Source organism: Mirounga angustirostris, unplaced genomic scaffold, assembly GCF_029215605.1.
Source record: "Mirounga angustirostris isolate CCGP_5_RB_7025 unplaced genomic scaffold, mMirAng1.0.hap1 SCAF_16, whole genome shotgun sequence".
Lineage (NCBI taxonomy): Eukaryota > Metazoa > Chordata > Mammalia > Carnivora > Phocidae > Mirounga > Mirounga angustirostris.
In genome coordinates this window covers 53,414,475-53,437,995 of record NW_026991724.1, presented here as the reverse complement: position 1 = coordinate 53,437,995, position 23,521 = coordinate 53,414,475, and the positions used below count along the sequence as shown (strand labels likewise).

The window sequence follows — 23,521 nt, the reverse complement described above, 5'->3', positions numbered from 1 at the left end:
TCACGGGTGTATGTAGATATCCAAACTCATTAACATGTGTATATTACATATGTGCAGAGTTGTGTATGTCAATTATACCTCAATAAAGCTGTTTTAAAAATATAAACTAGCCTGCCACTGGATAGCAGAGCCAGAAAATGAGTATGTTTCTGTTTGCTTCCACCTGCTTGTACATAGCTCTGAAAGGACACATAAGAAAACTGGTAATTGAGAGGCGCCTGGCTGGCTCAGTTGGTAGAGCACGTGACTCAATCTCAGGGTCATGAGTTCAAGCCCCACGTTGGGCATGGAGCCTACTTAAAATTAAAACAAACAAATAAACACTAGAAAATTGGCAATTGATCTCCAGAGGTAGCTGGGAGAGACTATGCATCGGGTTGATTTTGGAACCTCTTAAAGTGTAAACCATATGAAGGTTTTATATATACAAAAAATAAATTCAGTTTTTAAAGAGTCAAATAAATCAAAATCAGCACACTCTTCAATCTTGAAATTTTGCTCTTAAGAATGGATCCCGCAGGAATGCCTGCACAAGTGAGCAAAAAAATATATAAAAATACGTATATGCTCCTTCTCTGCAGCATTTTTAAGTGATAATCTGCACAGCTAACCAAGTGCCACACACAGTGTGGCAAAGAGCTTCAAACATGGCCCCCCTGACCCCAACTCCTCCTGGTATTATACTCCCATTATTACTCCTCAGCTTCAGTGTGGGCTGGGCCGACTGAGTTGTTGTAACCCACAAAATATGGCCAAAGTGATGGGATATCCCTTCCGTAACTGGGTTACAAAAAGACTCTGGCTTCCATCTTGGCTACCCCCTCATTTCCAGGGAAGTTGGCAGCCACGTTGTGAGCTGTACTATGAGGGGGCCTACGTGGTCAAAAACGGAGGGAGACTTCGGGCAAGGAAGCAAGGAACTGAGGCTCTGCGTCCAGTCACCTGTGAGGAACTGAAACCCGGCAGCAAGCCCATGAATGGGCTTGAAAGTGGGTGCTCTGTCAGTTGAGCCTTCAGATGAGACTGCAGCCCTGGCCACAGCTTGACTGCAACACAGACAGACCTTGAGCTAGACGCACGAGCTATGTTGTGTCTGGACTGCTGACCCAGAGTGATTGTGCGACAGATGCTTGCTGCTTAAGTCACTGACTGGTGGGGTCTGTTACACACCGACAACTTCTACAGACTGGATGTTGTGTGGAATTGGAATGGGGCCATTTAATGGGGCCACATGCAATGAATGATATGGACAGGTGGCCACTACGTAAGTGAAACAAAACAAAACAAGATAAACTGACCCCACTTATATGAAACATTTAAGAGACTATAAATGTCTCAACAACCAAATGCATGTAAACCCAAGCACCAAACTGGTACGTCTACCTCTGGGGAAGAAAGTGGTTTGCTCAGTGTTGTGTTTGGGATGAGAGGAGAAAAGAGGTATGAAAGGGAACTTTTTATTCTATACACACTGGTGCCTTTTTATCTTTATGAAACTGTAATCATGTGTGTAGCTCATTACATGTTTATAGTTAATTTTAAAATAAAAACTCAAGATGGTGGAAAAAATATGTGAGTTCTGTGTACCTTGAGACAAATATACCTCTTCTAGAAGGTCTCATTTTCTCAGTTTTTCTTCATTATCAGTATCAGGTGGGCATTTTCTCTCACTCAAGACAGGTTCACAACCATGAATGTGTTGGTGTTTAAGCACTTTTACCCTAATCTTTTCTTTCCCCCCAGTTATGTTCTGCAACTTTTGCCAGTTGGGAGAATTCTCGCGAATTTCCTAGTCTTGCTTCCAGCTCTAGATACATGGTCCAAAAGCAAATTGATTAAAAATGAATGTTTCCAACTAGTCACTCACCCAATTACGACCTTCATGGATGCTCTGGTGATTCTGACAAGTTGGCGTGCGCTTTTAGAAACAGGTTTGCTCACTACGCTTGCCTTCTAAGAGTATATTTGGACAGTGAGGACAACAGGGGCTAAAAGCAGCTCTCCTGTGGGGAGGCCTGTGCTGAACCTGCCACATGCTCAATCTTGCGGGGAAAGCTACTACTTGACCTAGGTGGAAACTGAGGCTCAGGGAGGCAGAGGCACCCGCCCAAAGCCACAGAGCTAATCAATGCATCAGCAGAGCTTAACCCCTGCAGTTCTAAGTTTTTCACTATTTCCTTCTCCATTCAAGTAGCTTTAATAGTACCTTGCACTCAGAGAAAACCTTTCCCAAAAGATGTGTTCCTGGTGTGGGCTGGTTCTAAGAGGCACATTAAGCATGTAGCCAACCGCCTTTACTCATGACTGTGAAAAGTGCAGGTGAGTTCTAGGTGTCTAGGCATTTCTTCACTCTCTGGGCATTCTAGTAACCCTGAGTGTTCTTCTGCCTCGCCTCGTGTGCACACACACCCGTGAATTCATCAGGCCGGTCCCTTCAGTTCATCTACCTGGGTGCTGAGGTCAAGAGGGCCTCACTGGCTGGAGACGGACAAACCAGCAACTGGAAACATTTCTTTTCGATCAATTTGTCCTGGACTCAAACCTGTGTCTCCTTGCAGGGCTATTTCTACCAGGTGGAAACAGCGCTGGCTGCTCTCCCTTTGTCTTCTCCTTGCAGCAGATTTGACGATTGCTCTCTCCTCAAAAATACTCAGCTTCCAGAACACACTTGCCCAGTCCTCCTGCCTTCTGGCTCCCTGCCCAACCCGGATTTGTGGATCTATCTCAGGGCTGTCCTTGTCCCCGCGTCTTCTTCTTCCAGAGGTCGCAAAATGGCAGCCCGATGGCCTCGTCAGACCCACAAGCGGATTTTGTTTGGTCCTCACAGTGTTTTTTGTTGTTGTTGTTGTTGCAATTTAAATGCCACTAGGTGGGGCAAGCACTCTGCAAGTTCGCCACAGTCCCCATCACTCCCTACTGTCTTACACCCGTCCGCTTCACACATTTCCATCACCTGCCTGGTCCCTGAAGCCATCTGAGTTTTCAAAAACCCCTGCTACATACAGGACGGGAAATGTCACCCACTCTCCCTTCAACCACCACCAGCGTCTCCTGCTCAGTCTTTTGTCTGTGCCAGAGCCACCTAGGGAGCTCGATCAAAATGGCGATTCCCAGCCTCCCTCCCGCCCCCAGATTCCATTCAGCAGTGCCACGGCAGGGATGGTAAACTCAAATGCATACAGGAGCCAGGTGGGCCACATAAATGAGTGAACTAGCCAGGCATGAGAAAAGTCGACGGCCAGAAATAAAATCAAATTGTATCTTTACTGAACGATGGTGAATGCATGGAACAGAATACAAACATGTATGATACTGGAGTTTATATTTCAAATTCAAAATTGAAAAAATACAAATTGAAAAATAGAAATATTTAATTATTAAAATTTTCTCTTTCATAATTCTTTTGCTCCTTTGATTTTGAAGCCAGAAGGCTGAACTCACCCCCCTTCCGCACCGAGAGGTCAGCGTCAGGCCATGGATGTCATAGTGGGACGGGCAGTTTAGAATTCAACCTTGAATCCTTAACTAGGAATGGTTATTTCATTTGAATCAATTTGTAACGGAAAACAGCTGTTTACAAGCGTGGGCACCTCCAAACACCGAAATTCAAGACAACTGCTGGAGAGTTGTAGGGGTGTGATCTTCCAATGGCGTCACAGTTGGGAATCAGCACCCTACGGCCCTGTAGTTCAGTAACTACAACTTGTGGTCTGCATTCACATCATCGACAGTAACCGACGAAGGCAAACTGGACAGTGTTAGTTCATTTTCACAGAGTCTAGATGCAGAGAGCCTTTGGGGGAATTTGGTCTTGAACCCCACCAGCTGGGTGAATATGGTCTAGGCCATGTCTTTTGTTTCTGGAAACCAACTGCAGCGAAGGAACTATTCCTTGCCAGTGGCTTCCTCATTTTTGCCAGGACTGGGCAAACACGATCATACATTCAAGTAGCTGTTTGTGAACGTCTTTGCAGAGAACTAGTGTTCGGGGGGAGTGGGGGAGGGGTTGTAACTTCGACCAAAAGTCTTTGACCGACCTTCTCAGGGGAACCAAGGTGTGGCCTTCATCTCATTGGAGATGAACCAAGTCGACGGATTTCAACAGTGCAGATCCCTTCCACACCATTACGTGACGACCAGGTCACAGAGCTTCTGTCAATACATCGGGTCAAGGTCACTGTCCACCTGCCCGCAGTTAAAGCACAGGAGCGTGTCGAGGACATCTGCGGTGTGTTCCATGTACCTTCTGAACACAACTCAAGTCCTGGTGATTGAGGCAACGAGCTGACTTGCGTCCTCGCCAAGTGTTGCCTCCCGGGATTGAGGTGCCCTAACAAGGCCCCCTGTGACACAGATCATTACATTACCACAACGGTCTGTGACTGTGCTTAGGAATTCTTGCCAGTCTGTGTGAGTATTTCTGTCAATACACACACAAAATAGCTCATCTCCCAGCGTTGGGCCTGCCTGGGCACCGTGTCACAGACTTTTTCGGTCATGTCAAAATTCTCCATACCACAAATAAATAAAGCTAGCCGGGTGGTAAGAGTTCATGAGCAACGCTAGAAAAGGCCACAGTGGAGTTGACTCTTTCAAGCACCTGGACTTGTAAATCTTCTGGTTTTATCTTCGACTCACGGCGCAACGCAAACGCCCGTCAGGCCGAAAGGATAGTCTCAACAGGCGAACATCTCTGTCCAGGACCCGCCGTCCTGCTCCTTTACAAACTCGCCATCAGTGGAAGGCTTTAACGCCCAGGTCGTGCTTTGCTCGTTACTCGAACTGCACTTTGCAGCAACGCCGCTTCTCAGACCTGCTTTCTTTCCAAAGCAAACCCTACTGACACTTGAGGCCCTTTTTCAGTTCACTGAGTATCGCGTCTCGCATCTGTTCTGTGTACTGGTCGAAGCTCTTACTGTGCTTTGATTCGTAATGACGTCTCAGGTTGTATTCTTTCAACACAGATACGATTTTTTTGCATATTAAACACATAGGCATGCTCTTCACTTCCACAAAGAAATAGGCTCGCTCCCATTTTTCTCGAAACACGTGGCCCTCTCGGTCTCTCTTTCGTTTTGCCACTTTTGATAGAGACATGGGTACAAGAAAGATTTCACTTGCCTCTGAATGCTACCACAGGAACAACCACAGTGCAAGCCCAAAGGCAATGACCCTCTGCCTCGCGGTGGGGGAGCCAAACGGGAGTGGTGGGGACTGTGGCGAACCAGAGAGCACACGCCCCAGCGAAAGGGGCAGCTCCAGCCCATTGTTGCTAGGCAGAAGGGCGGGCCCAGAGGTGCCAGAACTTCTGACTTGTCAAGAGAAGCCAAGGCTGAAGATTGTGTGTGTGTGTGTGTGTGTGTGTGAGAGAGAGAGACAGAGTGTGTGTGTGTGTGTGTATGTGTGTGTTTGCGTGCGAATTATCCTGATTTTTACAACTAACTCGTTAGGAAAAAAGGCTACGTATGCTAACACAGGGAAGGCCAAACAAAACTCATCTGCAGAGTGGCCCATGGGCCACCAGATTGCAACCTCTCTCCTGAGATGGGGCCCAGGAATCGGATGTTAACCAGCGTCCCAAACAATGCGGATGCTGGTGGTCCAGGCATGGACCACGCGCTGAGCGATGCTAGTCTAGGGTCTTGACAACAGACAACGAACTCTCTGCCTCCAGGCTGGACCGTCCTTGCACTCCACATCGTGTCTGTATCCAGCTGCCCCCTAGACGTCTCCCTGAGGAGATTCTTGCCTCGCCACGTCCCAAACCTGTCCCCTGCCATGTGTTCCACCTCAGGGACAGCTCCACTGTCCACCTTGCTCAAGGCCCTGGAAGGTCCGTCTCTGGGACCTGAGGCTGGCCTCTCCTCACGTGTGATCTTGGCCACTCCTGTGGCTTTAACAATCAAACATATGCCATTTCCTAAGAACACATCCTGAACTCCCAACACGTGACCTGTGACATGGACACTCCTTGAACCATTAGCACTCACTACCGGCTCCTTCCCCCAGTTCCCTCACTCAGGGAGGCTCCATCATCTACCAGCACCCAGGCCAGGAGCCAGGGGCAGACTCTGACGCCACCCCTTCACCCTCAATTCCTTTGCATGGCATGCCAAGTCCCTAGACTCACCCCTCTTGCCCCCTGACTCGATCCCAGCCCCTCCACCAGCCTCTCCCCTCCCGGGGCCACCACCCCGGCCTCCTCCCCGCATTCCTGGCCTTGTCTTGCCCCGTTGCACTCGACAACCCAGAGACCCTGACAACCAGCCAATCCAGACCTGCTCCCTGCACGTGGGACCTCCCCTGGCTCTTCTGCGTCCTCAGGACAAACCTTGAGCCACTCAGTTTGGAACCCGAGCATCCTCCCAACCTGGCACCTGCCCACCTCTCCGGGTCCCTCATCCTCAAGCTGGACTTGCACCTCTGAATACCCCAAGCTTTCTCCTGCCCTCACACGTTCACTTCTGCTGTCCCCGCACCTAGATCACCACTTGCCTCCTTCCTTCTCGGCCTTGTCGACTCCCACTTCTCCTCCAAGACTGCTGAGCCCAGCTGGCTCAGAGGCCTCTTCCGGGTACCCACCCTATCTCCGCGAGGGCACACAGCCCTGTGAGCGCTGCCTGCCTGCCTCCACATCCCACCCCCCCGGCCCAAAGCCAGGCTGCACCAGACTGCCTGACTCACTGTGGAGGCCCTGGTGTCACCAGCCCAGAGCCTCAGGGACATCTGCTGAAGCGAAAACAAGGACAGAGAGGTCTCCTCCAGGTCTCCTGCCCAGTCCTGGGGGACGTCAGTGACGGGAGCCGGGGTGTGTGTTAAAAGGAACTTTATTGGGTGTCGGGGGTTCAGATGAGATCCATGAGGATGTCGTCCTCCATGACGCTGGGCTGCAGGCCCGGCTGGGGAACCGGGCCCCGGGGACCCCCGCTCAGCAGCATCTGACCTGGGGGGCAGTGGGGAAGGGACTGCATCTCCCAGTAGTCCCTGGGGCCCTGGAGGGCCCTGGGCCTGCTTCCTCCCTCTTCCTCTGGGAGCCCAAGGTAATGACTTTTCTAGGAAGCCCCAGGGGGACCCATCAGAGGCACCTTCTGGCCCCGTCTGGTCACAAATGTGCTGATTTCCATGAGCCTTTAGGAGCCCATCCCCCAAACTACTTCTCTGGCCCTAAGACTATGTTTCCCATCAATCCCAGGACACACAGGAAAGGAATCACAAAAAGAGATCTTGCCCCACTAGGTCTTGACCCCCTGGGCTGTACTTTCCAGGAGCCCTCCGAGCCTCCCAAGAATCCTGGGGGGGTGGGGACCAGCTACCATTCTTGAATCCAGGACTTCACTTCCCAGGAGCCCTTGGTCTTGAGGCTCTAGCCCAGGGGCTGCTGGGACACTCAGTCCAGACCCCTGCCCTCCCCGGGGACCTCCTTACCTGGCAGTGGAGCTCTTGGGGGAAGTTGTGCGGGCCAGGACTGGGCAGGCGGTGGGTGCAGGAGGGGAGGCCCCAGCTGGGGTTGCCCCAGGCCCTGGTGTGGTGGGGGCAACAGTGCAGGAGCCCCTGGTGGCTGGAGGTGGTGGAGGGAGGCTTGGGGTGGGGGCACCCCACTCTGGGGCTGCGAGAACAAAGAAAGTGGCTCAGAGAGAGCCCCCACCCCATCAAGCAGCCTCTAGCACAGAAGCTGCTCAGAAAACATCTCATCCAGTGGTTGCGGGGGCGGGGGGGGTCTTTCTTCAAAGGAATCTTAGCAGCAGCCTACATAAGATAGACACAGAGGAGCCGGTCTGCCTGGGGCCCTTGGCAGGGCTCTATTCACGCCCTCTGATCAAAGCCAACCTCCTTCCTCCCAAACAAAAGGACCAGAACCATCAGGGTCCAGGGCCCAGCCCCATGGCGCCCATCTGCCCCCCACCCCCAAATCTCACCGGAGGTGGGTTGAGGAGGAGACTCCGCAGTTGGGGGTTGGCTCCAGGGTTCTGAGGCCGAAGGATGGGTCCAGGAGGGGGAGGGCCGGGGGCTGCTCCAGGAGGGCCTTGGGGGGCACCTGGGGGGGCCTGGGCAGCACCTTGGGGCTGGGGCTGTCCTGAGGCTGCGGAGGCCCCCACAGAGCCCTGAGGCTGGGGTTGTGGTGGGCGGAGCTGGAGCTGGTAGGAAGAGATGGGGATGAGGGACGAGGCAGATTCCCCAGACTTCTTGGCCTCCGAGGTCAGGTCAAAATGACAGTGTTCTTTGGGGGTCTCCCCCGCCCTGGCCCTGACCCCACCAGCCCTCTCCTCACCAGATTTTGTGAGGGTCTCGCCTGGTCCTCCAGAATGGGGCCCAGCCCAGGGGGTGCCTGCTGTGCCCCCATCTGTGTGGGACAGGGAGCAGGTCAGTGACTGGGGGTGGGAGTGGGGGTCCTGTGTTTGGGCAGGGGGAGCCTTCTGAATCCTGAAGGGGAACCTGTTAGGAACTAGGAACGTTCTTTGGGGGTAGGTGGTCTGGGAAGTAAACCTTACTTTCCCAAGTCCCCAAGGGAAGGCTGTGTCTGAGATTCAATCCAGACACTGAAAGGGGTACAAAGATCACAAGAAAATGTGGGGAAGGGACTGAACCCAGGTGGCCACATCTCAGCCCAGGAGAGATGCTGGGGGTCTGGCCACAAGCTCAGGGGCCCAGGTGGGCAGGGGTGGGTGCGAGGGGAGGGAGGCCCTGGTCACTCACCCCACGCTGCTGCTCCAGCTTCTGCTGCTGGACTTGCTTGTGGTTGGTGATGACCTGCCGGATGCCGTTGACGAAGCCGCTCTGGTCGTAGGGGATGAGGCCCATGAAGATCTTCTTCTTAGACGAGTACAGGAGCATGAGCACCCGCACCTCGCAGGGGGCCGTGTGGGGGAAGTGCACGCAGCCGGCCTGGCAGAGGACGTGCATTAGTCACCCCTGAGAAAGAGGAGGAGGGGGCACCCACACCTCCCAGTTCTAGAAGCTCTGTAGGCACCCGCCCTGCCCCGGACTCACAAAGCCGTTGCCCATGATGCGATAGAGGCCTTTCAGGGACTCCAGGTCCTTGTTGGTGAAATGGAACTGCACCATCCTCGAGTTCCGGAACAAAGGGCCCAGAGTGGTCTGCGGGAGACACAGGCCGGCATGCAGAGTGGGGAAGTCAGGAGCAAGGAGCCGAGGCAGGTGGGGGGGGCAGGGAAGGGACGAGGGAAGAGAATGGGACTAGCCGACCGGGAGGGGCGGGCGGTGCTCCCTTGAGCCACTCACCAGCAGCTGCTGCGGGATGAGCTGCATGATCAGCTTCTGAGGCCACTGCTCTGTCTTCCTGAGGGCCAAGGGGAGAGGCGTCAGGAGGATGCAAGCCCAGATCCACCCAGCCCCCAGCCCTACAGTCAGTCACCTACAAGTTCTCGCCGTGATTCACATAGACCTGGCACGGCAGCGACCGCGTCAGCTTGGTGTTGGCGTCCACGGAGGCAGGTTTGGGCTTCTGAGTGGAAAAGGAGAACGTGTCATGGCGAAAAGGGCCCCAGAGCCCGGTCCCCTCAACCTCTCCTGCCCTACCCTGGGAGCCCCAGAGCTCAGGACCTCCCCCAGCTCAAGTCCCACAAGCCCTGGGCCCCTCCTCCAGACCAGCGGTCCCATAACCTCTGTCCCCTCCCGGCAGGGGATCCCCTGAACCCCCGTCACGCCCTGAAACTGAAAACTTTTCAGTGCTTCACGGCAACACAATTCTTACTACCTCCCGGGTCCTGAACTCAAGGCTTCTTGAGACTCTCCTCAGGACCAAAAGTGCCACAGCCTCACAGGGACCCTGGCCCAGCCCCATGTCCTAACAGGCTGTGAGATCCACGTGGCTCCCCGAGCTACTCACCTCCTGCCACTCAAGGACCCCGCTCCAGGCCAGGAGTTTGTTGGAGACTGACTGCTGCCCCCCGAGGGCCGGGGCCCCTAGCTGGGCTGGGGAAGGGCCGCTCACCCCGCCTGGGGCCACCGAGCCCGCCTGCCAGAGGGGAGCAAGGAGGGCAGTGGAGCAGGGTCAGACCATCTCCGGGGAGGGGCATCCCAAGAGAGAGACAGACCAGCAGGAAGAACAGAATGCAGGTTCCTTTCTCAACACCACTCGACAGTCCCTGGGACCATAAATGCTCTGACTCCATAGGATCTGAGAACTCTAAGACCCATGGTGCCCCAACTCCCAGGATCCCTTGGACGCCTCTGAACAGTTCACACCCGCCAGGAGCCAAAGCCCCGCCATTCCGTCCCCAGACCCTCTAGTCTCAGTCGTCTGTGGCACCAACCCCGTGAACCCCTGAGGACCGAGGACAACGAGATCCACGTATCCTTACACCCTCCTCAGGAAGGCAAACTGCTAGGCCTCTGCTCTGTCAGCAGCAGACAGGAGTAGGGCAGTGGGGCAGCTGTGCAAGCACCTACCATGGACGGTGCCCCAGGCTGTGCAGTGGGGGCCAGGCCTGGGCCAGGAGCCACAGTGGAGACCAGACTGGGCTGGGAAGCAGGGGGTGGCTTGGGGGCGCCAGGGGGCCCCGGGGGTAGTGGTGGGGCCGGCGCCTGGCTGAAGGGGGGACCCACTCCTGAAGCCGCTTGCTGGAGAGGGTTAATGGGTGAGACTGTGGAAGAGACCAAGAGAAGAGGTGGGGACAGATGTGCAGAGAGGCCCGGCTGACCTCAGCCCACCTCATATCCCCGCCTTGGGACTCACAGCGTGGGCCTAGCCCAGCCTTCTGGTTCTTGGCAGCTTCCACTGCATTCTGGGCTGCCACCTGAGCTGCACTCAGGTTCCCAGGGACCTGGGGGTAGAAGGTGATGAGGACTGCGCACTCCAGTCCGGGTGTCCCGTAGGGTCACGCCACCGTGCCCACCCAAGGCACAGCTGCCCCGGCCATGATATCACAGCAGGATGACTCCCATCACTCCACAGGGAGGGCATTCTCTGCCCCCAAGTGTCCCACCCACCTCGGGGTCCCAGTGGAGACTCCCCATCACCCCGCAAGCCCAGACATCCAGCTAGGTCTCTCCCAAGAGGCCAGGGCTCCCACAAGGCCCCAGGAGCACATCCCCCTGGCCACATCCATACCTGATACTGCTGGGGGACAGGGGGCAGAGGCTGCTGGGGGGCTGCTGAGAGTGAGGCGCCTGAGGGTGGAGCTGGAGGCAGGGGGACAGGCTGCTTTGGCTGGAGGGGGCCTGGGGCTGAACCACCCCCAACTGAGAGCGAAGGATGGACGACCGAGCCCCCGTGCAAAGGGGTTTGAGAGAGGGGAGAGCAAGCCAAGTCAAAAAAAAAGAAAAAAAAGAAATCCAAGTCAGAGGGAGCAGAGGGGGACACCCCCCATTGCCCCACTGCTGGCACTCAGGCCTCACCCGGCAGCACGAGCCCCCGCACCAGCACCATGTGCCGGGGGTCCTGGCTCACATCTGTTGGTGGCTGCAGCGGCTCCAGCAAGGCCGGGGGAGCTGCCTTCTCGAACAGAAGCCTTAGGGCAGGCAGCTTCCGGGGAGACACTATGGAGAAGTGGATCCCTTGCTGCAGGAGAAGAGAGGCGTGGTCAGGGCGGGGCCATCGGGGCCGACCCCCGGCTGCCACACCCACTGGGCCCTAAAACTAAATTCCCATCAGGCTTTGAGACAAGTGACCGTGGGACTGTATTAGCTGCCTCAGGGGATTCTGGGTTATAGTTCTTCCAAAAGGATGTTAGCAGAGCTGGTCACAACTCAGAGGAGTCCAGGCCCCCCTCCCTGAGCTCCTCCCTCAGACTCAAGAGTCCTCACCTCCCCTATCTTCTGCACAAGACTCTCCGTCGTGTACCCAGAGTACGTGGTGCTCTCGACAGCAGGGAGCAGGTACGGGGGCGAGTTACAGATAAGGAGGCAGACGCGGTGTGTCTGGCCGCTGCCAGGGAGAAGGAAAGACATGGAGCAGGTAACAACAGGGGCCCTGAGAAGGGACAGACCCAGGCCCCGGAGAGTGGAAGTACTCCACCCCACAGGAAGTCAGGAGTAACGGCCCCATTTTACAACTGAGAACACTGAGGCCCAAAGAGGTTCCTGACTCCCTCTAAGTGGCCGAGCAGGCAGGGAAAGCAGGAGGCAGACCCGGAGCAGGATCCTCTTCCCGATGAGGACACCCAGACCAGGCATTGGCCAGGGGACACCTCCTGCCTCCCAGCCAGAGCGCTCAGGGCTCAGAGCCCACCCACTTCCCCAGCGTGAGGCAGTGGGGGGAGTCCCGCAGCAGACAAAGCCAGGTGGAAAGAGACACGGGGAGCCGCACAGGCTGGGCACACTCACATCTGCTCCCGCATCTTCTTGAAGTCATCGAAGAGCTGCAGGGCCGTGCTGAGGCCTTCTGCGATGAGGCTGCAACTCTCACCACCCCCGCCCATGAACCTGCAGGGGGCGAGGCTGTCAGCCCCAGGGTCCCCTGTGGCACCCTGGGCTGCCACCTCCCAGCCCCCAGGCCACAGCTGAAGAGCCTGCGCCCATGTCGCCCTCCTCCCCACACTCTACCGTGCACTTGGGCACACGGACACTGCGGAGTTTCCTGCTCTATCCCCAGTGCCAACGCAATGCCAGGCCTAGTGAATGTGGACAGGGCTGTTTGTCATCCCCTCTGACAGAGTACCTCTGGCCAGAGGCCCTGCCAGAGCACGGAACAGGGAAAGGCCCAGGACACCTGGCCCATGATCTGGTCCCGTGTCCCCATGCCTCCACACCTCCCCTCGGGGCTGTCTGTTCCACCTTTAAAGCCAGCCCTGGCCTCTGCCCACCCTCCCAGCCAGATATGGGGGCCTCTCTGTCCTCCCAGTGTCAAGGGTTGAATTGTGTCCCCCTCCCCAAGAGACGCTGAAGGTCCTAACCTCCCTCCCCCCATAATCCCAGAATGTGACCTTATTTGGAAACGGGGTATTTATAGAAGTAAGGACACTACACTGAGGTCACAGGGTGGGCCCTAATCCAATGTGACCCAGGTCCTTATGGTCAAAACAGGGAAATGTGGATACAGAAACAGACATGCTCAGAAGGAAGACAATGTAGAGACACAGGGAGAACGCCATATGGAGATCGGAGTGACGCTATCACAAGCCAAGGATTGTCTGGGGACACCAGAAGCTAGAAGAGACAAGGACCTTCCCCCACAGGCTCCAGAAGGAGCCTGGCCCGCATGGCCCTGCCCACACCTTGATCCTGGGCTCCTGGATCTAAACTGTGTCACTACCTTTCTGTGGTTCTAAGCCAACTAGTTTTTGTTCTTGCTTTTTTAAGATTTTATTTATCTATTTAAGAGAGAGAGCGAGCGAGCACACCCACGTATGAGCAGGGGGAGGGGCAAGAAGCAGGCCCCCGCTGAGCGTGGAGGCCGACGTGGTGCTTGATCCCAGGACCCTGAGATCATGACCTGAGCCGAAGTCAGACGCTTAACCGACTGAGCCACCTAGGTGCCCTTAAGCCAACCAGTTCTTACTACTTTGTTTCGGCAGCCCCAGGAAACTCATACACAGACTCGGGCTTCTCTTCCATCTGATGTGCAGACAGGTCACCAGCGACCATCCCACTGGGGCGTGGCTTGGGGACAGCCTCTATGTGAGTGCAGCTGCTGCCACCACAGTTCTCCAGGTCACATGGCTGTGAGGCCGACTCTGCCACAGGTACATGTGTGCAGACTGGGCCCCTCTCTGGGAGCGTTCAGGATCCTGTCCCCTTAAATTGTGGCCCCCGCACTGGTCTCCTCTCTTACCCCACAGTCTGGCATTAGGGAAGCCTCGGGAAATGTGTGTTAAAATTGAATGGCTAGGGGCGCCTGGGTGGCTCAGTTGGTTAAGCATCTGCCTTCGGCTCAGGTCACAATCCCAGGGTCCTGGGATCGAGCCCTGCATCAGGCTTCCTGCTCGGCGGGGAGCCTGCTTCTCCCTCTCCCTCTGCCTGCCTGCCTACTGATGATCTCTCTCTCTCTGTCAAATAAATAAACAAAATCTTAAAAAAAAAAAAAAAAATTGAACGGCTAAAGGTGTGGAGCTGGCTCAGTCGGTAGGGCATGCAACTCTTGATCTTGGGGTCGGAGTTTGAGCCCCATGTGTGGCATGGAGTTCACATAAACACGTATGTACATAAATACATAACAAAGGGCTGCCAATCCAACCATGTCCATTAAGACCAGAATAAAGCCAAGTTCTCAGCTGGGCATCTGGGGCCCTCCGTACCCCGGGCTCTGCCCACCTTCCTGCTCCATCCTCCTCTAGGTATAAGTAGTCCAGAATGTCTCACGTGTCCCTGGTCTTCGTGATCTGCCACATAACCAGTTTTCTGCCTCTGCTGTTTGCCATGACCCCACACATCCCTCTTCTGGCCCAGGAGGAAAATCCCTGCTTATCTATCCTTTTTTTTTTTTTTTTTTTTTTAAAGATTTTATTTATTTATTTGAGAGAGAGAGAATGAGAGAGAGCACATGAGAGGGGTTAGGGTCAGAGGGAGAAGCAGACTCCCTGCCGAGCAGGGAGCCCGATGCGGGACTCGATCCAGGGACTCCAAGACCATGACCTGAGCCGAAGGCAGTCGCTTAACCAACTGAGCCACCCAGGCGCCCCCTGCTTATCTGTCCTATGACCACCCCCACCCCAAGTCCAGCGTCCCCTCCTCCAGGAAGCCTGCCTCAGCTGCCACCTGATTTTAGGGCCCACCCTCAATCGTATCACATGTCACCAAATACTGTGACTTTCAGGCTTCCCTCCACAGCGCACCTGACTCCCAGAGTCAGGGTAGCCTTCAGTGAGGGGGACCAAGTGGTCGGTCGGAGACATCTCCAGCTTGTGTCCAAGCTGCTCAAGGGCACACAGGGTCTCAGAGCATGCCTCCTGAATGAGTGAACCACAGCAGCTTGACCCCTCTGCTCCTTTCCCAAACTTCTCAGGCCAACTGTTATCAGTTGCAGGCTTCCGCCCTCTTCTCCCTCTAGCCCTGCGACCCCGAAGCCTGCCTTCCCCCTCTCAGGGCACTCGGGCCCCACCGATGCTCCTTACCCCCACGCCCTGCTCCCAGCCCTCCTCTTCCTTACCACCAAGACTGTTCCACACAAGAACTTGAAGGCCAGAGTTTCAGGGGCAGACCCCAATGAATGAACCAACCCTGCATCCACCCTGCTGTGACTTCCTGTTCCCGAATAAATCAAACCACTATTTTCATGAGACTTTTTGAGCCAAAAGTGTCCTGATTAGGCCTGGCCAGAAGGCAGGGGGCAGATACGGAGCAACTGCTTCATGGGTGCAGGTCCCGTTTTAGGGGCATGAAAACGTTTTGGGCCTGTGAGATTGCACAGCATAAACACACTAAATGCCACTGAATTGTTCACTTTAAAATAATCACCTCTGTCTAGAGGGGAGGGAGGTGGGAGGATGGGTTAGCCTGGTGGTGGGTATTGAGGAGGGCACGTTCTGCATGGAGCACTGGGTGTTATGCACAAACAATGAATCATGGAACACTTCATCTAAAACTAATGATGTAATATATGGGGATTAACATAAGAATAAAAAAAATCACCTCTGTTATGTGAATTTTATCTCAATTATAAAAAGTAATTTATGAGAGAAAGTGTGATCGACCAATCACTTTGAGATTCTAAAACCTTTTTCCTTCCAGGGTGGGTAGGCTGTCTGTTAGGCGCTGAGAGAGATATGGAACACATGTTTTGTCCAGGAAATGAGAACCGCTTGAAAAATGGGGAGCAGAAATAAAATCTGGACAGTGCCAAAATATGTTTTGAATACCACAGAGTTTACGATAAGCCTTAATTCCAAATGGACCCCTCAATGATGCAAATGTGAAGATGAAAGTGCCCTGGTGCCACAGGTGGGCTCTGACTCTTAACTGCTTCCCAGGCTCCTTGCTGATGCCATACCCACATCCCCAGTCTTCGCTGCCTGCCCTCACGGGGTAATGAGCCCTTGGAGGCCCCCGGAGGTACTGGTCAAAACGAGTGATTGTCTACAGTGACCAGGCTTGACCCGCCCGGCTGGTCGCCCCACTATGGACACCAGCTCCAAGAGGGCCAGGACCTGGCCTGCCTTATGTCCCCAACTCCTCAGGGCCCAGGACAGTTTGCACCACAAACATTTGTTGAAGGAATGAATGAATGAATGAATGAACAGATGGTCACAGTGCTAGGGAGAAGACACTCAGGGCTCCTTCTCCTTCTACCCTATTCTTTCTGATTCTGGGTCACTTGCTGCAGGGGAGGAGGAAAAAAAAAAAACCCGCCCCTCTTGAAAGAAAGGAAATGGAACATCAGAAATAAATCTTCCCAAAGCAAGGACGTTTCAAAAATGACACTGCACGCTTTGTTCCTTACGTTACGGACGTTCTGGGAGAAGATAAGATTTCTTCTCCGAGTGGGAACAAAACCCACAGACTTCCTTTGTGATCTTTGTGCCAGACCACCTGGCAACGTCACAGAAAGTGAATTTAGATGGTTACACAGGACTTGGTAAAACAATGACCCCTGCCAATGTTTATCAGCTCATTGGGAGGATTCCGCAGTGAGCACACAGCCTACAAAGCTTTTTCATTTGGCTAAAGGTACAGTGTATTCTAAGTTGATTAAGGAGGAGGTGTGGATATGTGCTGAATGTGCTCAGAAAGCATTTCCCTCTTATCTTCCACATGCTTTGTAAAGACTTATTTACTTATCTATTTTTAAGATTTTTTTAAAGTTTTTATTTACTTAAGTTATCTCTACACCCATCGTGGGGCTTGAAATCACAACCCCAAGATCATGCTCTTCCGATTGAGCCAGCCAGGCACCCCTGGAAAGTTTTAAATAAGGGGGTTTAACTGCTTGTCCTGACACGTCAACACCCACTAGAAGATTTGGTTTCTTAGTGATTATCTTTTCCATGGCTTTCACTCATTTACTTACTGTCAAGGCCTCCTGAGACCTTTTGGGTGCCAGGCCCCAGCTGGAAACAAAAAAGCAGAACACCAGGGACCTAGACATTCACAGTCCAGAGGCATGGGGCTGCGACCGGGGAACAGCTGGGAGTGGCAGGCGCAGGGGAGGAAGCGACTGGCTGTTTGCCAGCACCAGGGAAGGGATACTGGAGTTGGGTCTTGCACCTTATAGTTCACCAGGAAGAATCAGAGTATAAAGTGCATTCTGGGCATTCATTCACGTACTCCCTCATTCCACACAGTTCTCCTAGACCTCCTTGGCGCCAGACCATGCTCAGTGCTAGGTACTTGAGGGACAACACACTTGAACTTGGGCCTCAAAAAGCCCCCACTTACCATTATTCAAGTCTTACAACAATCTATCTCAGTGCTTCTCAGCTGGGGTGGGTTTTGTCCCCCCAACTCCCCACCCCAGGGGACACGTGACAATGTCTGGAGACATCTCTGTGTGTCACAACTTGGAGGTGGCTCCTGGCATCTAGTGGCTAGAGCCAGGGAGGCTACTGAACATCGGGCACTGCACAGGACAGCCCCCCGCAACAGTGAATTATTTGGCCCAAAGTATCAACAGTACCGAGGTTGGGAAATCCTACTCTGTCCTGACTAGTAGCTCGAATGACCATGAGAGGTCAAACGGGTGTCAGCTTCCCAGTGAACGTGCAGCACCCAGTCCAGCACAAACAGCCTGGAACAAAGCAGGCACTCAGCAAACACTTGCTGCATAAACGTATGAAGAGAACAACAGCCATGAACCGGTGCCGCTTAGTGAACTCTAACCCCAGACCAGACCCTGGGCTAGGCAGGATGAAGGCACCGCATGAAGATGAGCTTGTGATTCTCCCAAGAGCACCCGAGATCCGGACTACCATTATCCATTCACAAACCAAGAAACCGAGAGCTGAAACAACAGCGAACACTAACATAGCACTTAGTACATGCCAGGTGCTGTTTTAAGTGGTCACCAACTCATTTAATTTAATTCCCGAAGAATGCACGAAGTCCTGGTAGCCAGGCCCCCCCAGTGATCCCCACCTCCTGGTATTCACACCCTTGGCATTCGTCTCCCCTCATGCTCCTCGCACTGAACAGGACTGCCTTCTATAACAAACAGAACATGGCAGAGGTAATGCTGTGTGACTTCCAAAAGTTGGATCATAAAAACCCTCGTAGCCTCCTCCTCTTTGCTCTCTCTGTTGTGTTGCTTCCTCTGAGATAAGCCGGCTGCCAGGTTAGGAGGACACTCTGCAGCCACAGAGTGAGCCACCTTGAAAACGGATCGGCCAGTCCCTTGGATGACTGCAACCTCATGAGACCCTGAGCCAGAACTATCCAGCTAAGCCAGTCCTGAATTCCTTACGTACAGAAATGGCATGAAATAATCAACGTTTATTGTTCCGAGCCACTAAGTTTTGGGATAATCTGTTATGCAACCCAGAATAAACAATACGATAAATAAGTAAGTACTATAACATCCCCCCTTTAAAGAGGTAGGAGATAAGCTACATTAGGCACAAAGGGAGCAGGGACTCCTGGGTCTGGGAGTTCTGTTGTGGTTTAGCTGTGATTTGGTCGCAGGCTGCCTGCACCTGCACTGAGCGGGCGAAGCGAACATCCCAAATCCCATCCAAAGCCCAGAGGGCTCTATCCTGGCCTAGGCCCCACCCCCCTTGCACTCAGGCTTCAGGGGGCCCATCTGAAAAAGGAAAACTGGAGTACAGATGAGAAACAGCCTAAGAATGTGCAGAACCTCACAAGACGAGATGGGCGCTGGAGCTCAACAGGCCTCCCAAACTGCGAAGATTTTTCTACTTCCACACCGGATGGCAAAACCGCTGAGCACACAGAACCCACCACAGAAGCTGATCTGCGGACAAAAACTATCCCTCTCAGCCCTTCCAGCCACCCAGTGTGAGGCATGGTTTCTGAAGCTCAAACCAAGCCGCCGTCCATTCACGGTCCCTCACAGGGTCCCCCAACGCACCCCAAGCACAAGAAAAAGCTCACTTAATGCCATCGAGCCAGGTGACAAACTCATAGGCGCTGCTGGTGGGAGCGTGACACTGTACGTAGGACTCGGGAGCGCAGTCCACCGTGTTGAACACCACGAGGCTGTACTGGGTCCCCCCATACTGGGAGGAGAGGACAGAGGAACTTTTCATCTGGGACCCCAGTCCAGCTCCTTCTCCCTCAGACCCGGGAGGCCCGTCCCCGGCTCCCTCCTCCCTCAGACCTGGGAGTCCCGTCCCGTCCCGGCTCCCTCCTCCCTCAGACCCGGGAGTCCCGTCCCCGGCTCCCTCCTCCCTCAGACCCCGGAGGCCCGTCCCGTCCCGGCTCCCTCCTCCCTCAGGCTCCCTCCTCCCTCAGACCCGGGAGTCCCGTCCCGTCCCGGCTCCCTCCTCCCTCAGACCCGGGAGGCCCGTCCCGTCCCGGCTCCCTCCTCCCTCAGGCTCCCTCCTCCCTCAGACCCGGGAGTCCCGTCCCGTCCCGGCTCCCTCCTCCCTCAGACCCGGGAGGCCCGTCCCGTTCCGGCTCCCTCCTCCCTCAGACCCGGGAGGCCCGTCCCCGGCTCCCTCCTCCCTCAGACCCGGGAGGCCGGTCCCCGGCTCCCTCCTCCCTCAGACCCGGGAGGCCGGTCCCCGGCTCCCTCCTCCCTCAGACCCGGGAGGCCCGTCCCCGGCTCCCTCCTCCCTCAGACCCCGGAGGCCCGTCCCCGGCTCCCTCCTCCCTCAGACCCGGGAGGCCCGTCCCCGGCTCCCTCCTCCCTCAGACCCGGGAGGCCCGTCCCCGGCTCCCTCCTCCCTCAGACCCGGGAGGCCGGTCCCCGGCTCCCTCCTCCCTCAGACCCGGGAGGCCCGTCCCCGGCTCCCTCCTCCCTCAGACCCCGGAGGCCCGTCCCCGGCTCCCTCCTCCCTCAGACCCCGGAGGCCCGTCCCCGGCTCCCTCCTCCCTCAGACCCGGGAGTCCCAAGACTCACGTCTCCCCCGAAGTCCGTCTCGGCAGGAGGACCACCATTAAAATACCTGTGAGGGTCGGAGGCAAAAGGTCGGGGTCAGGCAAGAAACCGTGGAAAACTAAAGTCGGAGGGCCGGATTGGAAGTCGCGGAAACGGCACTCACTCGATGGCCGGAAGCAGGTAGTGCTTGCGCAGCCCTTCGAAGTAAGGCCCCAGGTTGGCTGTGCCCTCAATCACAAACACCACATCAGCCACGAGGCCCCCGGCTCGGGCCGGGCCTTCCGACCCGGGGACCATGCCCCGCGCAGCAGCCGCCACCGCCGCCACCGCCGCCGCCACCGCAGCCGCTGCGGGATGAGCGGAAGTGCGCCTGCGCCGCGCGTGCACCGGCGTCGGACGTCGTAGCGCCGCTGCTTGACGCGCCTGCGGCCATGTTTGTGCGGGGCAAGGAGGGAGCGTTGGTTCTGTGTCCGTCCTCGTTCGTGCCCACCGCGTGCAAGATTAAGGGCATAGCGCACCCCTTCGGGGGCCTGACGGCGAAGACTGAATTATTGTCAGGACTGTGGAGTGACATATACTGAGAGAGGGGCAGTCGGCCGCCATCTTTGAGCGAGGCGCCTGTTCCGACTCTGGTCTCAATCGGAGGGTCAGGAGACCTGGTTGCTATGCAACGCATACGCAGCCTTAGTTTTCTAGGGAGAGATTAGGTTTCTAGCTAAATTTTTTCTGGCGCGGGGAGATGGGGGGAGGGTCGTGTGAAGGATCCAATCACATCCTCTGAAATGGGTTACTAGGCAACGCTCGAGGTTGCCGTCCACTCGGAGGGGAGTGCAGCTGTTCGCCCCCCTCAAAGAAGCCGAATTCCGACCCAAGTGGCGGTTGCTAGGCAACACCTGATTGTTGTTTTCTGGGAGGGCGGCCAGAAACTGGCCTAGAACATAAATACATTCCAGGTGGATTAAAAATGTAAATGCAACAGATGAAACCTTAAAAATAGCTGAAGGGCTAAAGAAACACGCTGTACAGTCCTGAAGCCTGGAAAAAGAGTTTATCCTCACAGCAAAGCCAGAAAACGTAGAATATTGGTCAATTTGTCCAAAAGACTCCATAAGCCGAGTTGGAAAACAAAATACGATAAACTGGGAAAGTCATTTGTAACATATATGTTGACTGAAATTTACTGCACAAATACATCTTACCAATAAAATTTTAGGAAAATTTTAAAAAAAGATATTTTTTAATGGTAGGAGGCTCTTTCCCCCACACAAAACCATTTGAAATGGCAAGTAAACATCTGAAAACCGCTTATCTTCAATTAAAAAGCATTTTACCTTTGTCACGTTAATTAATATGGGAAAGAATAAAGTCCATGAGGGCGGGAGAGTTTGGGCTCAGACGCAGTCCAGAGGCGGTGTGAATAAGCACAACTTGTCCCAGTGCATTTTGGCAATGTACCTCAAGATAAAAGGGTGCCTTCCTCTCACACACAGTTGTATCACCATTTTGTCACATTTACCTTATCCATCCCTGTTTTCTTTTATTTTCTCTGCTTAAGTCTTTTATTTTATTTTTCAAGATTTTATTTACTTGACAGAGACACAGCGAGAGAGGGAACACAAGCAGGGGGAGTGAGAGAGGGAGAAGCAGGCCTCCCGCAGAGCAGGGAGCCCTATGCAGGGCTCGATCCCAGGACCCTGGGATCATGACCTGAGCCGAAGGCAGACGCTTAACGACTGAGCCACCCAGGCGCCCCAACAAAATTATTTCTTGGTGTCATCTAACACTAAATCCACAATCAAATTTCCTCAATTCTCTTAAAATGCCTTTTTTCAATTGTTTTATTTGCATCAGAATCCAAAGACCAAACATATTTAGACATTGTATCTCTTGTTTCTTTTAATCTAAAGCAGCTCCCATTTTTTTATGCCAGTGTAATTCAACTTTAATAAAATTATAAGGAAGGGCGCCTGGGTGGCTCAGTTGGTTAAGCGACTGCCTTCAGCTCAGGTCATGATCCCAGGGTCCCGGGATCGAGCCCCACATCAGGCTCCCTGCTCAGCGGGAAGCCTGCTTCTCCCTCTCCCACTCCCCCTGCTTGTGTTCCCTCTCTCGCTGTGTCTCTCTCTGTCAAATAAATAAATAAAAATCTATAAAAAAATAAAAAATAAATAAAATTATAAGGAAGGGGCGCTTGGGTGGCTCAGTTGGTTAAGTGTCTGCCTTCAGCTCAGGTCATGATCCCAGGGTCCTGGGATCAATGCATCAATCTTCAGGCTCAGCGGGGAGCCTGCTTCTCCCTCTGCTGCTCCCCCTGCTTGTGCTCCCTTGCTCTCTTTGTCAAATAAATAAATAAAATCTTTTTAAAAAATAATAAAATTATGGGGCGCCTGGGTGGCTCAGTTGGTTAAGTGACTGCCTTCGGCTCAGGTCATGATCCTGGAGTCCCGGGATCGAGTCCCGCATGGGGCTCCCTGCTCGGCGGGGGGTCTGCTTCTCCCTCTTCCCTCTCGTACTCTCTGTCTCTCATTCTCTTTCTCTCAAATAAATAAATGGAATCTTAGAAAAAATAAAATAAAATAAAATAAAATTATAAGGAAGATTAAATTGGAGAAAGGAAAAATGATTAACAGGTAAGAAGATTAAAATGCTTCCTAACATTAAAATCTGCCCCGTTAACTAAAAGGAAACCTTTCTTTAGATAAGCTGAATGTACGATTGGTTGTATTAACTGATTTTTTTAAAGATTTTATTTATTTATTTGAGAGAGAGAGGGCACAAGTCGGGGGAGAGGGACATACAGAGAGGGGGAAGCAGACTCCCCGCTGAGCAGGGAGCCCTACCAGGGCTGGATCCCAGGCCCCCAGGATCATGACTTGAGCTAAAGACAGATGTTTACCTGACTCAGCCACCCAGGCGCCCCTAACTGATTTTTAATACATTTCCGTTAATGTATTACAAATGGTAAAAATGAACAATTGAATATTTTAGCCTGGACTTCAGCTTCTGGCATTATGATGGATTAGGTGTTATAATACTGTTTTTGCAACATTGATGGTTTCTTTTTTTTTTTTAAGCAGTTGTCATTTTTTTTAAGATTTTATTTATTCACTTGAGACAGAGATACAGAGAGCATGAGCAGGGGGAAAGGCAGAGGGAGAGGGAGAAGCAGACTCCCCGCTGAGCCAAGAGCCAGAGGTGGGGCTCGATCCCAGGACCCCGGGATCACGACCTGAGCCAAAGGCAGACGCTCAACCATCTGAGCCACCCAGGTGCCCCAACATTGATGGTTTCTTAAAAGATAGACCTCATGGGGCGCCTGGGTGGCTCAATTGGTTGGGCGTCTGCCTTTGGCTCAGGTCATGGTCCCAGGGTCCTGAGAGCGGGGGTCCTGCTCAGCAGGGAGCCTGCTTCTCCCTCTGCCTGCTGCTTCCCCTGCTTGTGCTCTCTCTCTCTCTCTCTGACAAATAAATAAAATCTTAAAAAAAAACCCATAGATCTAATAAAAGTTCTTCAAGAATCCCTCTACTACTCCCCCCCCCCCAAAAAAAAACAGAGAGGCAAAAATTCACAAAAAAAGAGGACTTTGGAGTAGAACTGCCTGCACAGGGAAGGGGCTGCATTGACATCACCAAG

At 53.8% G+C, this 23,521-nt stretch overlaps 1 protein-coding gene across 5 annotated transcripts; it reads right to left on the bottom strand.

The window, feature by feature from the left end:
- Positions 1-3,245: 3,245 nt before the first annotated feature.
- MED25 (mediator complex subunit 25) lies at positions 3,246-20,255 on the bottom strand. Of its 5 annotated transcripts, none has more exons than XM_045891970.3 (18): positions 20,052-20,254; positions 19,910-19,955; positions 18,940-19,064; positions 12,286-12,384; positions 11,767-11,887; positions 11,359-11,521; positions 11,072-11,202; positions 10,697-10,784; positions 10,411-10,604; positions 9,848-9,976; positions 9,378-9,463; positions 9,241-9,298; positions 8,989-9,096; positions 8,695-8,883; positions 8,270-8,341; positions 7,917-8,135; positions 7,426-7,606; positions 3,246-5,081 (listed from the first exon to the last, which is right to left on the bottom strand). In XM_045891970.3, the coding sequence occupies exons 1-18, from the start codon at positions 20,183-20,185 to the stop codon at positions 4,837-4,839; spliced, it is 2,388 nt and encodes a 795-aa protein (XP_045747926.1). In that variant the 5' UTR covers positions 20,186-20,254; the 3' UTR covers positions 3,246-4,836. The 5 variants fall into 5 exon arrangements, with proteins under 5 accessions (XP_045747926.1, XP_064436661.1, XP_045747927.1 ...); XM_045891972.3 differs by lacking the exon at positions 3,246-5,081 and adding an exon at positions 6,810-6,943 and having other exon boundaries at positions 20,052-20,253; XM_064580591.1 differs by lacking the exon at positions 9,848-9,976 and having other exon boundaries at positions 20,052-20,255.
- Between the last annotated feature and the right edge of the window lie 3,266 nt (positions 20,256-23,521).